This window comes from Grampus griseus (assembly GCF_964374135.1).
Source record: "Grampus griseus genome assembly, chromosome: 20".
Lineage (NCBI taxonomy): Eukaryota > Metazoa > Chordata > Mammalia > Artiodactyla > Delphinidae > Grampus > Grampus griseus.
In genome coordinates this window covers 9,379,875-9,394,565 of record NC_139014.1, presented here as the reverse complement: position 1 = coordinate 9,394,565, position 14,691 = coordinate 9,379,875, and the positions used below count along the sequence as shown (strand labels likewise).

Here is a 14,691-nt window from a genome sequence, read left to right as displayed (position 1 = left end):
CTCGGAGCTGCCCTAACATGTCACGTGTCACTGTCCGACCCCACAGCCTCTCTCTCCAGGCTGCAGTAAGGGCCCCTCCCTCACCACTCAGGCTCAGCCCCGGCCTGAGGCCTCCCTGGACACCCACCGCTGTGAGAGGATCTTTTAAGAAACTCTCCTCTGTGGCCCAATTTGAGCCATCCTCCTATTCCAGGCAAGACTCTAACTGAAACACCCAGGTAATTCTACCTTATTCTCTTCTACTAAGCCTTTCTTTAGTTTTAGTTTTTTTTTTTTTACAATTGCCAGTGTGTAGCATCCGCAGACCACAGGGTGATGAGCTCGTTACTTGCAAGGTGCTAGGCCATGTTTATGGTTAGCACCCTCAGATATGTGAGGTGATGTCCCCCACTGGAGTAATCAGGTCAGCGCTCTCGGGCTGACAGGCCATGGAAATGACACATTGAAGGGGACCCGGACTGTCCCAGCTCCTGGGGGAATCAGGCAGCCCACGCTTGAACCCCTGGTGTCACGGCCTGGGAAGGTGCCAAGCTCTCCCTGTAATTTCCTCAAACCCCCAGGAGCTGAGCTCTCCCGGTCAGTGCTTCCTGCTCTCAACACCTATGCACGATGTCTGGGCCCTGTCCCCACTGCCATCTCCACCTGGTCAGCCCAAGGCTAAACACAGGCCCCTTTGTTGGTGGGTGGAACTGTGTCCTCCAGAGAGGATAAAGCCTGGACCCCCGGGACCTGTGCATTATTGGAAATAGGGTCTGTGCAGATGTAACTGAGACGTAAATTGAGGTCCTACCACAGCGGTGTGCACCTTAATCCAGTGTGTCTGGGGTCTGTGCCAGAAGAAGGGAAGAGACACACACAGGGAAGATAGCCCCATGACCAAGGAGGTAGAGGATGGAGTGACGGGTCTACAAGCCGAGGGTTGCCGCCCACCCCCAGGGACCCAGGGGCTGAGACAGACTCTCCTCTGGAGCCTTCAGGGTAGCGCAGCCCTGTCCACCTTGATTGTGGACTTGTTGCCTCCAGGCTGTGAGAGAATAAATGCTGTTGTTGAAGGCTGCCCAGCTCACGGTGCTGTCGTGGCAGCCCCAGGACGCTCCTGCAGACCCTTCCCCACACCCAGCACTTGGCGACTTTAGTGGTTTGGGGACCCCACGTGGTTAAGATTGGCCTCCCTCTCACCTAGTTTGTTCCTGTTTTCCCCGGAGCATTTTTCAGAGCAAAACAAACTTCCCCATGGTGGCTTTTCTTTCCTGGGTGGGTCCTTGAGAATCAGAGCTCTTCCTAAAAGGAATAATTCTCATGACTAAGACATTTCTCCGAAGTGAGAGAGTAGCATGGACATATATACGCTACCAAGTGTAAAATAGATAGCTAGTGGGAAGCAGACGCATAGCACAGGGAGATCAGCTCAGTGCTTTGTGACCGCCTGGAGGTGTGGGATAGGGAGGGTGGGAGGGAGGCTCAAGAGGGAGGAGATACGGGGATATATGTATATGTATAGCTGATGCACTTTGTTATAAAGCAGAAACTAACACATTGTAAAGCAATTCTACTCCAATAAGGATGTTAAAAAAATACAGGAAAAAAAAAAGACATTTCTCCATCCAGTTATAGCGTAAGCCCTTGTTATATAAGTGCAGTATTGTGGTTACTTTTTCTTTTTTTTTTCAATTTTTGAAATGGTATTTCTTACATGTTTAAATCTTCTTTGCCCAAACCCTGATTTCTCCTGGGCCCAGAATAAATTTTTCCAGACCTTGGACCTAGTTTGTACTGTTGGTTTATAAGCTAAGTATGTAGGGACCCAGCGTACATCAACATGGAAATCATTGAGGCGCCTGGTTAGCCAGTTGCCACACAGAGAAAAGCTTCTTTGTCTGGAAGGCGTGTATCTTCCTGATCCTGAAGCGTGGCTGCACACGGTGTCCCAGACACGCAGCTGGGGGTGACGCGGGGATGGGGCAGGTGGCGGGCCCCGGCGAAGGCGCATCTCTCATTTCTCCCCAGCTCCTACACATGTGTGGCAGCCTCTTGGAACGGCCTCTGATTCTCCCCGAGGTGGTGCCCAGGTACTCGGTCATGCTGGAGCTGTTTGACGCTGAGCTGGACAACACCAAGACCCTGTATGACGCCCAGATTGCGGCCTCGGCAGACGGGAACATCCCCCCTATCCATAAAAACATGCCCCCGGTGGCCGGGCAGCTCAAGTGGAGCCTGGAGCTGCAGGAGAGGCTGGAGGCACCCATGAGGGACCTCAAGCACATCGAGCACCCGTGAGTGATGGCCCCGGGCGGCCAGCGCTCCTCCACAGCTGTGGAGTTTGCGGTGGGTTGTGGGGACGTCTGTCCCAGCTCTGAGGCAGGCCCATGCTTACCGTCGCCCAAGGCTTTCCTTCCCAGGGCACGGTCCCAGGAGAGACCCTGACTGCGCCTCCCCCTCCTCTGGGTGCCTTCCCAGCGAGCATGTCGGGAAGGTGACCTTGGTGGTCACCCTCGTGGAAATGAACAAAGACACCCAAATGAGAACAAGCAAAGGCTGCTTCCTCGGTGCTGGCCAGAGCAGGGAGCCGGCCACTGTCACTTGTTTTTGGCAGAGCCTGGAAAGCAGGGGGAGGAGTGGAAGAACCCACAGCAGAACAGAGAAGGCCCCAGGTCTCCCGGACTGGAGGCCATCAGCATGGGGACTGGAGGAGGGCGTCCTGTGTGTTTGGTCAGGAGGCATGTCTGGCTCTCTGGTTGGTCCTAAGTTGGAAGGGAGGACAGAAATTAAGGAAGGTGGCAGTTATGAATCAAGTCCTGGCCATTCAGGGCCAATATTACAAGGATTATCATTTGACTTTCTGGGCTGGTTGCCGCCTGTGAAGGGCGTCATCCACGTGTATGTTCAGTGTCTCAGCCTGGAAGAAACAGAGAGCTGGCTGCCTGCTGCATCACCCCAAGGTCTGGCAGGCACGGTTGGGGTGTTAGCGAGGCCCTGAGGGAGACGGCACCTGACCCTCCTTCTAACTCTGATTCCAGGGTCATGTCCAGTGTGGAGGCCAAGCTGATCTACCAGAAATACGATGAGATGGTGGAACTGCTGAGACGCTACCGTGAGAGGATCTACCAGCAGTGGGCGGTGGGGGTAGACCAGGACTGCCACTTCAACCTGGGGCAGCCCCTGATCCAGCGGGACCCCGTCACCAGACTCATCCGCGTCAACTTCAGCAAAGCGGTGGGTGTCGTCTGGCCGCAGCATCGGGAGGGCAGCTGGGCCAGAGGCTGTCCCAGGGACCTAGGGTTCCCCACGGGGCAAGCCCACGTGAGGCTGACCCCCCTCCTACCAACAGCATGGACTTGTGGGGTTGATGTTTATGTCATATCCAGCTAAAGCTTTATTATTCAAGTGTTGCTTAAAGTATGCCCAGGATATATTTAAGATATGAGACAGTCGTAGCCTCCTTGAAAATAGCTGGAATGAGTACGCTATTTTAAAGCTGGGCCGCCTTTCATGGGATCCCAAGGGGAACTATCAATTTGAGAATTTAAAAGAAAAGAAAAAAAAGGTCTTTTCAGGATCTGAATAAGTGGACCCCCTGGTCAAGTCGGGAAGGCTGGAGGGAATCCACACCGTCCAGGGCTAAACCCCAGGTAGTTAACTAGGTACGCGGGCAGAAGCTGGGGCAGCCTGAATCTCTACAAGCACCTGCCTTTCAAGAACGCATCTGCCCTGCTCTGAGGTCAGCGGTGATACCAGGAAGGCAGGGAACCCAGATGGGACTTTTCCTCTGAAACCTTCTTTCACCCAAATTCATTCTTTCATTCAACAAATAGTTACTGAACACCTACTTTGTGTATGTGTTTGGGATGAATTAGTGAACCAACAAAGATCTCTGTCCTTCTGGAGCTGCCTCCTACAGGGAGAGGGGGAGAGAGAGAGACAGAGAGAGGGGAGAGAGTGGTGGGGCCCCGGTGGAAGGGCCAGGAGAAGAGGGGGTGGGGACGATGAACCAGCATAACGTATAACACATGAGAACGTGATTGGTCGGTACCTCAAAGAATGGGAAAGGCAGGTAAGCGGGGAATGGACAGAGCCGGAGGAAGGGGGCAGGTTGCGGCTTTGGACTTGAGCAGAGACTTGCAGGAGGTGAGGGCGTTGGCCAGCAAAGATGGGAGGAAAGCCTTCGAGGAGAGCAAACAGCTAAAGCAAAGGCCAGGAGGTATGCGTGTGCCTGGTGTGTTGTGGGAGCAGCGAGGAGACGGGGGGGCCGGGGTGGAGTGATCAGGGGAGGTGCAGGGAAAGGGGGTGAGGAGACGATGGGGCACAGAGAGGCTCTCGGGCCCTGAAAGGGACTTGGGTCTTTGTTCCGGGCAAGATGGCAGCCGTTGCAGGGTTTCGAGTAGAGGAGGGCCCCGATCTGAGATGCTGTGTGTGAGTGGGCTTGGGGGGAGGGCAAGGCCAGAAGCACAGAGACCACTTAGGAGTGTTTTGCTGGAATCCAGGTGAGGGATGATGAGAGGGTGGTGGCCTGGACCAGAGCAGCAGCAGTGAAGGTGCGCAGAGGTTAGATTAGATTTTGATCACAGGGCCGATGAGATCCTAGACAGGTTGGAAATCACGTGTGCGGGAAGAGAGGGGTCAGCCCCAGCCTTCTGGGGCTGGGCAACTGGAAGGGAGAATGGCCATCAGATGAGACAGCGGGTGGAGGCGGCCGGCGGGCAAGACTGCTCTGTTTCAGTCACGTTGAGTTTGACATGTCAACTGGACATCCACGTGGAGACGCTGAATAGGCAGGTAGATGCAGGAGTCTCAAGTCAGGAGAGAGTCCCGAGCTGGGGACGTGAGCACAGGAATCACTCACACGTAGATGGTTCTTAATGCTGTGACACTGGGTGAGGTCACCAACGTGAGAGCAGATCGAGAAGGGACCCCATCCGCGGTTCTCCAACACTTAAATCTCAGAAGCATCAGAGAGACTGGTAATGGGGACCAGGAGAGCCTGGTGTCCTGGACGCAAAGGGGACCATGTGCCCAGGAGGGGGAGGGACCAGCTGCTGAGAGGCCACGTGAGACGGGGCCTGTGAAATGACCCCTGGATGCAGCAATGTGAAGGTTACTGGGGCCTCTCCAAGAACGGTGTTGGCCGAGCAGTGAGGGCAGAAGCTCTGTCGGAAGGGATGCCCTGCCGTTGGTCTCCTGGGCTGTAACCAGGGGGTGGAGAGGGACAAGGGAAGGTCAGACCCTAGGGAGGAGCCTTTCTTTAGACACCTGGCAGGTTAGTTACAATGATGGTGTCCACCATGCTGGTGATGCCAGCACTTCTAGACATCAGGAACAGTCAATAGGTGAAGGCACCGTGATCCTACCAGTGGAGCCCATCCCCAATCAGACCTCCCCCCAGCTTTGGGGGCTGTCGAAGCATCCCAGGGACAGACCCTCACTTGTGCTGCTACGTACCATGCCACTGAGGCCACCCCCTCACCTCTTGTGTTCTCTTCATTCACCTTAGCTGGTGGCAGTGCTGAGAGAGGTCAAGTACCTGAACTTCCAGCAACAAAAAGAGATTCCCAGCAGCGCCGAGAACCTGTTCTCACAGTACGAAACCTTCTGGAAGTTTGTGGGCAACTTGGAACTCATTGCCCGCTGGTACAATGAGGTGAGCTGGTGTTGCTTTGTTTTGTTTGCCACGATGGGGGTTTTGTTTAGAACAAACACAGGTGTACGATCCCCACCCAGAGTAGAACTGAGAATGTTTTCCTATTTGAAGGTGGTTGGAGCCACCCTCTGGGGAGAATCCACGTTCTCACCTTTTCCACCTTACAGAGTTGCCCGCGTTCCTTGGCTTGAGGCCACGTCACGCCACCTTCGGATCACAGCACCTTTGCTTTTGTTGTCATGTTCCCTTCCTTAGTTCTTCTTGACTCCCTCTTATAAGGACCTCGCGATCGCATTGGGCCCGCCGATGTCGAGGTCCTTAACTGAATCGCGTCTGCAAATTCTCTTTTGCCAAGTGCAAGGTGACATAGTCACAGGTCCTGTAGATTACGACGTGACGTCTTTGGGGGCCATTATTCAGCCTACCGCAGACACCTCATCCAAAAGGGGCCAATGAAATTCCCTCTCCTTGAACCCTGGGAACTTGGAATTGGGTCCCAGCATCATTCACACCGGAGTCTCAGGGGGAGCAGAGAAACCAGAATGAGCGAAACACGGGCCGCAGACGGAAGGGAGCAGGCGGGTGGAGCAGACAGGCGGAGAGGCCCCACGAGACAGAGGGGACCCCGGGCGTGGGCTTTGTGGGCCCAGTCCCCGGGGCTCTACCAGCGCACCTCCACGTGACCTGAGCCAGCTTTAGTGGGCTTATATTTCTTGCAGCCAGCTTGCCCCCGACTGGAGCCACTGGGTGGAACCTGGAATATTTCTGTTTCTGGGTTTTGCATCTCGATCTGTTGGAGAGATGCTTACACGCTCCCAAATCCCTGATGTGACAGCCCCTTTCCTAGAGCCCCGAAGAGCGTGCCTCGGTCGCCTTCCCTGGCCTGTCTTGTAGGGGCCTTGAACTTAATGCTCGGTTCCAACCAGAATGTGGAGAGGGAGGTTCCTGTTCTGCCCCTCCCCTGCCGGCTTGTTAAGTGCCCTCTGAGTCGGTAGTAACTGCAGCACAGCTCTGCCGTGCACCTCCTCCCTACGGTGGCCAGATTTGACCAAGCCCAGGAATTCCCTGCCAAAAAAGAGAATGTTGGAACATCAAAAGATTCAGAGCAAGGCCTTTGGGACACTGAGGAAGCCTCCCGACCTTGCTAGAAGTGACCGCCTCCTACCTGAATGTGAACTGAAGCACGCCAGGTCATGCCGTCACGTGGATTTGCCAAAAAGTATCACTCCCCCACTGCTCACCCCGACACGCCCACCACAGAACCAACCATAGACCCGTTCCTTACTCTATTCCACAAATTAGATCATGGGGGTGACGTCACCTGAAATGTGTTCAGGATAAACTGGAGTAAGCTGCTTTTCACTAATTTCATTTTTGAAGATAAAATCTTAATTGACTCACTTATTGGTGCTGCGAACTGTGACAGCCCAGGGCCCGCCTGAAGTGCGTTTCCTTGAATTAGCTTTCTCCAGAAGCAGCTCTCTTCAGGTTCAAAGAACGCCGTGTTCATCCGTTCCCTGGAACGCGTCCCGGACGCGGTGTTTAGGAAGAATGGAAGCCTTAGAGATACAGTCATGTGGAAAAATGTTTGTGGGTTACTTTCAGTGCAAGAGCTTTTTTTTTTTTTTTTTTTTTTTTTTTTTTTTTACAACGACGCAATCAGAAACAGACAAAAAAAATCCAACAAACGTTATTTAGAATGAAACAAAAAAATTGATCTTCCACTTCTGAATTTCCAAACAAAACCCAGCCAGTCCCATGCGGGGAAGCATGTTAGCTTCCGCTGTGAACGACATTGTTCTGCTAATAGAAACATCGGACAAGGATGGGGAGCCAGGCAGTGAGACCCAGAGCTCAGCGCCTGTGGTGACCATCATTACTGATGCCGGCTCCCCTCTCTGGGGTGCTCCTGGCCCCTTAGATGCGCTTCTTTTTTTTTTTTTTTTTTTGCGGTACGTGGGCCTCTCACCGTTGTGGCCTCTCCCGTTGCGGTGCACAGGCTCCAGACGCACAGGCTCAGCGGCCATGCCTCACAGGCCCAGCCGCTCCGCGGCATGTGGGATCTTCCCGGACCTGGGCACGAACCTGTGTCCCCTGCATCGATAGGTGGACACTCAACCACTGTGCCACCAGGGAAGCCCCGCGCTTCTTATTCTTAACGTACTTTCTGTTGCCGAGAGAGACCCCAGGCCCCCAGACTGCTAATATCTATTAATGTTTGAGCTAGGTGAGTGTTGGAGTGGGACTTTAAGGGATCTGCTGGGGGGTCTGGGAAAAATGCCCTAAAGGTGTGGATTTATTATATAGGCTGCTGGAAAATAATAAACAGGGCATATTAAATGGATCTCAGCGCTGTGAGCTGTGTTTACTCTGGGCAATCACAAAGGCATAATAACATTTAGCTCTTGTCTGGGCTATTCGTGTAATTGTTTAATATCCAAACTCTGATAAATGGAATCAAGATTTCACATTGACTCACTTTTCATTTCGTCAGTGCTTTCTTCTGCTCCTGTCTGGTTTCCACTGGTAATAGCTGTTAACCTTTATTTCTCTGCCATACCGTACCTTTTCTAAGAGTTAATTGTCTGAAAAGGGGGACATGGGTGGGGAGGGGGCACCATTTAAAGTACCAAATATATGTCAAGGATTATTGTGAGTGGAGCTGGGAAAACTGGACGGCTACGTGTAAAAGAATGAAATTAGAACACTCCCTAATACCATACACAGAAATAAACTCAAAATGGATTAAGAGACCTAAATGTAAGGCCAGACACTATAAAACTCTTAGAGGAAAACATAGGCAGAACACTCCATGACTTAAATCACAGCAAGATCCTTTTTGACCCACCTCCTAGAGAAATGGAAATAAAAACAAAAATAAACAAATGGGACCTAATGAAAGTTAAAAGCTTTTGCACAGCAAAGGAAACCATAAACAAGATGAAAAGACAACCCTCAGAATGGGAGAAAATATTTGCAAACAAAGCAACTGACAAAGGATTAATCTCCAAAATATATAAACAGCTCATGCAGCTCAATATTAAAAAAGCAAACGACCCAATCCAAAAATGGGCAGAAGACCTAAATAGACATTTCTCCAAAGAAGACATACAGATTGCCAAGAAGCACATGAAAGGATGCTCAACATCACTAATCATTAGAGAAATGCAAATCAAAACTACAGTGAGGTATCACCTCACACCGGTCAGAATGGCCATCATCAAGAGATCTACAAACAATAAATGCTGGAGAGGGTGGAGAAAAGGGAACACTCTTGCACTGTTGGTGGGAATGTAAATTGATACAGCCACTATGGAGAACAGTATGGAGGTACCTTAAAAAACTGAAAATAGAACTACCATACAACCCAGCAGTCCCACTGCTGGGCATATACCCTGAGAAAACCATAATTCAAAAAGAGTCATGTACCAGAATGTTCGTTGCAGCTCTGTTTACAATAGCCAGGACATGGAAGCAACCTAAGTGTCCATCGACAGATGAATGGATAAAGAAGATGTGGCACATATATACAATGGAATATTACTCAGCCATAAAAAGGAATGAAACTGAGTTATTTGTAGTGAGGTGGATGGACCTAGAGACTGTCATACAGAGTGAAGTAAGTCAGAAAGAGCAAAAGAAATACCATATGCTAATATGTAGAATCTAAAAAAATAAATGGTTCTGAAGAACCTAGGGGCAGGACAGGAATAAAGACGCAGATGTAGAGAATGGACTTGAGGACACGGGGAGGGGGAAGGGTAAGCTGGGACAAAGTGAGAGAGTGGCATGGACATATACACACTACCAAACATAAAATAGATAGCTAGTGGGAAGCAGCCATATAGCACAGGGAGATCAGCTCTGTGCTTTGTGACCACCTAGAGGGGTGGGATAGGGAGGGTGGGTGGGAGACGCAAGAGGGAAGAGATGTGGGGATATATGTATATGTATAGCTGATTCACTTTGTTATACAGCAGAAACTAACACACCATTGTAAAACAGTTATACTCCAATAAAGATGTTAAAAAAAAAAGAATTATTGTGAAAGGCAAATAGCATCTAATGTACAGTTTGAATTCTATGTACATCCCTCACTTTAGAGAGTAGACCTGTCCTTGAAAACTTACATGTAAATCAAAATGTTGCCGGATAGGACAGTATTCCAAAGCACAACTGGTGCTTGTTATTTAAAGGAATAATTAATAAAAACTGTATACACACTCTGTCTTTTTTTTTTTTCTGTTCTTTGAATCGAGGTTTTCGAGTGTTACATGAATTTCTTAGCTCAGGGTAGACCCGTATCGAGCCTGTATGGAACCTACCCTACCGTTCACTCTGATGCTTTAACAAGTGAAACAGCTTCTCCACAGATCCTGGACCTCCTTTGTATGATCACATTCCGAGCCTTAGATCATAGGCAAGGCGATGTTCTGAGAAACGCCCCAGAAGTGTCCCAGTTACCAGTGTGTATTCCTCTGATTTTCTTTTTATGATTCTAAGCCGGATATTTTAAGCTTTGGATTACGTACGCACTGTTTTTGCATTAGTGAATTCCCTTCTCTTTCTACCCCATAACATGGGTGATTAGGAGTTAAGTATATACGTAAATCCTTGGTGATAAAAAATAATTTAAAAAGTTGGAATCTCCTGAACTTTGATGTACACATAATTCCCAATTAAATACCACTAACTGTAATTGGTTTGGTTGGGATTGAGTAATAAACACCCTTACCAGGAGACGATTTTAAATCTGCTTGGATTTGGAACAAAGGCCCTGAAACTGTAGCCCTTGTTTTGCAGATAATGACCACTGTGAAGGACGTAGAATTTCCACTGATAAAGTCAGAATTGGAAACAATCGATGTCAAATTGTTGGACGCTGAGACGACCTTATTCTGGAACGGCCAAGGTACAAAGGCGACATTCATTCCCCCTTAGGTTGAACTTGGGTGAGGGGGATGGAGGGCCGGGTCCAACCTGTCGGCCACCTGGAGTTCCTGTGGAATTAGTGATCTGCCTACGTGGGGATAGGGAGACCTTGTTTCCCAAGAGACACGATGTGCTTTATTCCTCAGCGTTGCCTTTTGGGAAGCTCTCCGCAATTTCCTCTGCTTCAGGCTCCGGAGAAGCGGACAGACTCGCCGAGCATTGTGTTGTAATAACGAGTGTTAAGCCAGCCCTTGCTAAATCGTTCATTTTGTAAGATCCCTTTATCCTTCTGTTTTAGGTGTGTTTGAATATATTCAAGAGATGCGAGAAATGCTATACAACTTGCAGAACAGGATACAAAAAGCAAAGCAAAACATAGAGGGGATTTCCCAGGCCATGAAGGTGAGTAACCTGCAAAGCACAGAGCGGGGCTTAAATGGGGACCCCGGAGAGGGTCCTGGGGAAACAGGCCCCCTCGGAGACGATCACGGAAAGTGCCCAAGGCAGCGGGGGCCTGCTGTGTGAGGCTCTGGGCTGTACCATGGTGACGTCAGGGTGGCCCCAAGGCAGAAGGGCCCCTGGTCACTCTGCAGAGCTCCACTCCATCTGGGTCTGTTGAGCTCAGCAAGTGTGTGGGCAGGTCCCTCCGCCAGGTGGGTGCCAGGAACGAGGGTGGGGGTGGAGATGCGCTCAGACTCGGCCCCACCGGGAACACACTCATCCCTCGATGCAGAGCAGCACAGGTCCTTGCTTTCAAGCCTCATCCAGAAAACTGGGGGAAAGCCTTCGCTAGCACTTCCCTCCCCCACCATGCTTTGTCATCAGTGCCTGCATCTGCAGACACCTGCCCCGGGCCAGCGCTAGTTTGTTCATTAGAAAACACCTCTTCTGTTTTGAGACCCCTTTGGCTTATCACGGTGTGAAACTCTTTCCTTCGTTACAATTGACGTTCATTTCATCACCATCCACTTAGATTTAACTCAATACATTGTAAGCAAAAGCCATTGCTCACCCCATTTTTTTCTGATTTGTTTTCTGATTCAGTTTTCTTTCAATCAGATTATTTCCCCAAGTAATTGCCTCAGAAAGGGTGCGTTGATGACCTACTTTCTGAATCCTTGCTTTCCAAAACTATCTTTCTTTGGATGTTACCTATAGCTGTCTTGTCCAAGTAAAGGATTTTCTGATATGGTCCTTTTCTTTCAGTAGCCTAGAAGCATCCCTGTACTCGTCTGCTCTGGCTGCCATAACAAAGGACCAGAGACTGGGCAGCTTAAACAGCAGAAATGTATTGTCTCATAGTCCTGGAGGCTAGAAGTTTGAGATCAAGGTGCCAGCAGGGTTGGTTTCTTCTGAGGCCTCTCTCCTGGGTGTGTAGACGGCCGTCTTCTCCCTGTGTCCTCGCACAGTCGTCCCTCTGTGTCTATGTCCTAATCTCCTCTTCTTATAAGAACACCAGCCATATCAGATTTAGGCCCACCCTAATGACCTCACTTTAATCATCTCTTTAAAGACCTTCTCTCCAAATGCAGTAACATCTGAGATGTTAGAGGTTAGAGCTTCAACATATAAATTTGTGGGAGGAGGCACAGTTCAGGCCACAGCCACCCCTGCTTATAGCCTCAATGTTGAAAAAGCTGACAAAGGTATGACTTCCCTTTGCTGATATATTTGATATTTCCTCTGAAAGATATTTTTTGACTTTCCTGTTCTCTCCGTCCAGAGGTAGGTAGAGTCCTTGGTCATCTTCAGTGTTCAGACGTGTCACCAGAGTGTATCCAGACGTGTGTCTCCTTTTGTTAATGTTCCCTGGATCCACAAAGTACTTTCAATCCGAAAATGGCAACCTTGCCTCAGCCCCCAGGCACCTTCTCCAGTCACTCATTCTCTCCTGTGTGTCCCTTTCTGTCCTGTACTCTGAGCATCTCCACACGTGTCTCCAGATCTGGCTGCCATGTCCTGTCACCCCCAGCTCCTGAGGTTCCCCGACAAGAGGGTCAGACACTCCTTCCCCTAGAGGGGCTCCTTTGGGGCCTGACTGGGGAACATGCACAGAGGTCTCTCCGTGGTCCTCCAAGGCCCTGGTTGGTTTTGAGTCACATCATTGGAGGCTCTCTGGCCAACAGTCCTCAGCGGCCCCTTGGCCTCCGCGAGGCCAGCCTAGGATGGGGACACTCACTCTAAAGGCAGTGTAGGAGGGAGTAGGGCCAGAAGCTTTTTCTTCAGACACTTCTCTCCCGCTCACCTTTTCCCTCCAGGACTGGTCGGCCAACCCAATGTTTGAAAGGAAGGACAACAAGAAAGAGGCCCTGTTAGACTTGGACGGGAGGGTGGCCAACCTCAACAAGCGCTACACCGCGGTCAAGGACGCCGGCCTGAAGATCCAGTCCATGGTCATGGTAAGGAGCTGCCCGGGAGGGCCTTGGAGAGGCCATGGGCTCTCCGCAGCCGGGGAGGGAGGAGGGAGAGCTCAAGGCTTCAGAAAACCTCAGGCATCTAAGACCTTTAATCCAGGAGTCCGATCTTACAGTAGCAGACCCTGCTAACTGCTCCCCGGAAGTCTGATTCCTCTTGTCACGTGTCTGCCCTCCTCCCCTAAGGGTGTCAGAGCACCCTCCCCCCACCCCACATGAATCGGTGTGGACAAGTGACACCTTCGTACCAAGTCCCTGGGAGAAGCTGTATCACGGCTTCCCACCCCTGAGTGTGAGGAAGGCCCAGCAGCACGGAAAGAGAGAGGAGCACGGGATGTGGGTGCCCTGTGGTGTTTGGGTGCCAGCACGTTGAAACTGGGATAATGTGCGGGCACGTGCTTGCTGGGCTGCCCGGCCTGAGGGTTATTCCTTTCTGCCAGCCGTCTCAAGGGTCCTTGGGCCCGGGGCCCCACAGGCACGGGCACGGTCGGAGGGGGATGCAGAATGGGAGCCTCATGCCCCTGGTAGCTCTGCCTGATTCCCGGCAGCATGGGGTTCTCGCGCCTTCCTCTGTCTTCCTCCGTCCGTGGCCACTTTAGCCAGCTTGCATTTTCGCCTATTTCTGAGGCAAATGTGAAAGGTGCGGTTCTGCGTTGGCCTGGAAAGGAGAAAACTGCCCGCCCCCCCACCCCACCGAGCTCAAGATATTTTCAGGACAGTTTTTCGGGGTTTCCCAGTGCATGGTGCAAATCATTGCCATGGCCTTAAATGATGGGTCGCCACATCCAGACAGACCAGCAGGCCCCCCAGGAGGAGGGTCTGTGCTGGGCTGTTCTCATGGTCAAGTCATTGATTGGAAGGTCATTGCCCCTGTGGAGTGACTTGACTGGACCAAGAAATATTTTGTCTTGTTTCCAGATCCTCTTCCTTTCCCCTTTGCCCTGGTGCCAGAAGGGCCAACGAAATTAACATGTTAGACTGCAAAAAGGTTATTTGGAAGAGTTAACCGATTAACCTATTAACATTACCAGATGTGTTGGAAACAACATGGGAGAGATAAATCTAGCTTAGCATTGGGAAGAGGTTCACAGCACACTAGCCCAGCTGGAGGGGGAGCCAGGAGGGAACAGGAACCCCAGTGAGGCAGAGGCCAGCGAGCAATTGACAAGGCTTTGTTATCACAGCATTTTTCAGAGTCCTCTACTCCCATAATGGTCATTTGAACCATTGTTACACTGAAGTTATTTAAGCCTGTGTCTTCTCTCCCCTATTAGAATATAACTGCCTGAGGGTACAGACTGGGTCACATTCATCTTTGTGTTTTCCTGTAGCACTCAGTGTCTTACAGTTTCATCTATCCACCCACACATCCACCCATCCACCCACCCACCCACCCACCCATCCACCCACCCATCCACCCATCCACCCACCCATCCACCCATCCACCCATCCATCCACCCATCCATCCACCCACCCACCCATCCATCCACCCACCCACCCATCCATCCACCCACCCAAACATCCATCCACCCACCCAAACATCCATCCATCCACCCATCCATCCATCCACCCATCCATCCACCCACCCATCCATCCACCCACCCATCCACCCATCCACCCACCCATCCACCCATCCACCCACCCACCCACCCCCCACCCCCCACCCCTCCACCCACCCATCCACCCACCCACCCACCCACCCACCCACCC

General features: G+C 51.1%; 1 protein-coding gene across 1 annotated transcript in view; it reads left to right on the top strand.

Annotated features, from left to right (window-relative positions):
• DNAH17 (dynein axonemal heavy chain 17) overlaps positions 1-14,691 on the top strand; it is a gene marked incomplete at both ends in the record, with an annotated part of 110,072 nt that overhangs the window by 11,452 nt on the left and 83,929 nt on the right. Inside the window, 6 exons of the mRNA XM_082679965.1 lie at positions 2,008-2,273; positions 3,018-3,213; positions 5,489-5,635; positions 10,439-10,547; positions 10,866-10,969; positions 12,826-12,966. Coding sequence (XP_082536091.1) covers positions 2,008-2,273; positions 3,018-3,213; positions 5,489-5,635; positions 10,439-10,547; positions 10,866-10,969; positions 12,826-12,966 — 963 coding nt within the window. The remainder of the gene's footprint in view (positions 1-2,007; positions 2,274-3,017; positions 3,214-5,488; positions 5,636-10,438; positions 10,548-10,865; positions 10,970-12,825; positions 12,967-14,691) is intronic.